At 58.8% G+C, this 612-nt stretch overlaps 1 protein-coding gene across 1 annotated transcript in view; it reads left to right on the top strand.

Annotated features, from left to right (window-relative positions):
• Position 1: 1 nt before the first annotated feature.
• Brwd3 (bromodomain and WD repeat domain containing 3) overlaps positions 2-612 on the top strand; it is a gene marked incomplete at its 5' end in the record, with an annotated part of 95,991 nt that continues 95,380 nt past the window's right edge. Inside the window, 2 exons of the mRNA XM_031372147.1 lie at positions 2-46; positions 249-539. Coding sequence (XP_031228007.1) covers positions 2-46; positions 249-539 — 336 coding nt within the window. The remainder of the gene's footprint in view (positions 47-248; positions 540-612) is intronic.

The following is a 612-nucleotide window of genomic DNA, read 5'->3' as shown; positions in this document are numbered from 1 at the left end:
GATCGCAAGGTTCTTGCAGTCCGGACCCTGTAACAAATCCGCTCAGGTGAGAGGGAAAGGCTATCTGGGAGTGTTGGGGAATGGTCCCATTGGGGAAATTGAGGCACCGGGTGAGCAGTGCAGTTGGAGGGTGAGGGAAAGGCCGGCCGCGATTACTCCTACAGTCAGCGGCTGTGTTGGAAGTGGGGAGGGAGGAATGGGTTGGCTCCCCAATCTGCTCCTCACATCCCTGTGTCCCTCTTCCCCAGGTGCTAGTGCAAGAGCTCGAAGAGCATCAGGTATGGACCCCTTTTGGGAAGAGGTGGGGAGGGCTGGGGAGAACCTGGAGGAAGGGTAAGGTAGGTCAGGGGCCGAGGGCAGGGGCCCGGAGGGAGCCTTCGAGGTGGACACTTGGGGCTGTTGTCACTTGGGGTGAACTGGGTTCTTTGCTTAGAAGGGGCGGACAACGCAGGGGTCTAAACTCGCCGCCTTTTATTCTTGCGGGAGGTGTTTTTTCAGGATTTTCTTCCCTTTGGCCTGCCCCCCACCCCCCACCCCCGGCACAGCAGCAGTAGCTGTTGGGACTGGAGAAAAGAAAATGCTAAAGGGTCTGGGACTAGGCTCCAGGCTGGG

This window comes from Mastomys coucha, chromosome X (assembly GCF_008632895.1).
Source record: "Mastomys coucha isolate ucsf_1 chromosome X, UCSF_Mcou_1, whole genome shotgun sequence".
Classification (NCBI taxonomy): Eukaryota; Metazoa; Chordata; class Mammalia; order Rodentia; family Muridae; genus Mastomys; species Mastomys coucha.
Note: the sequence above shows the minus strand (reverse complement) of the source record. Positions and strands in the feature narration are given on the sequence as shown.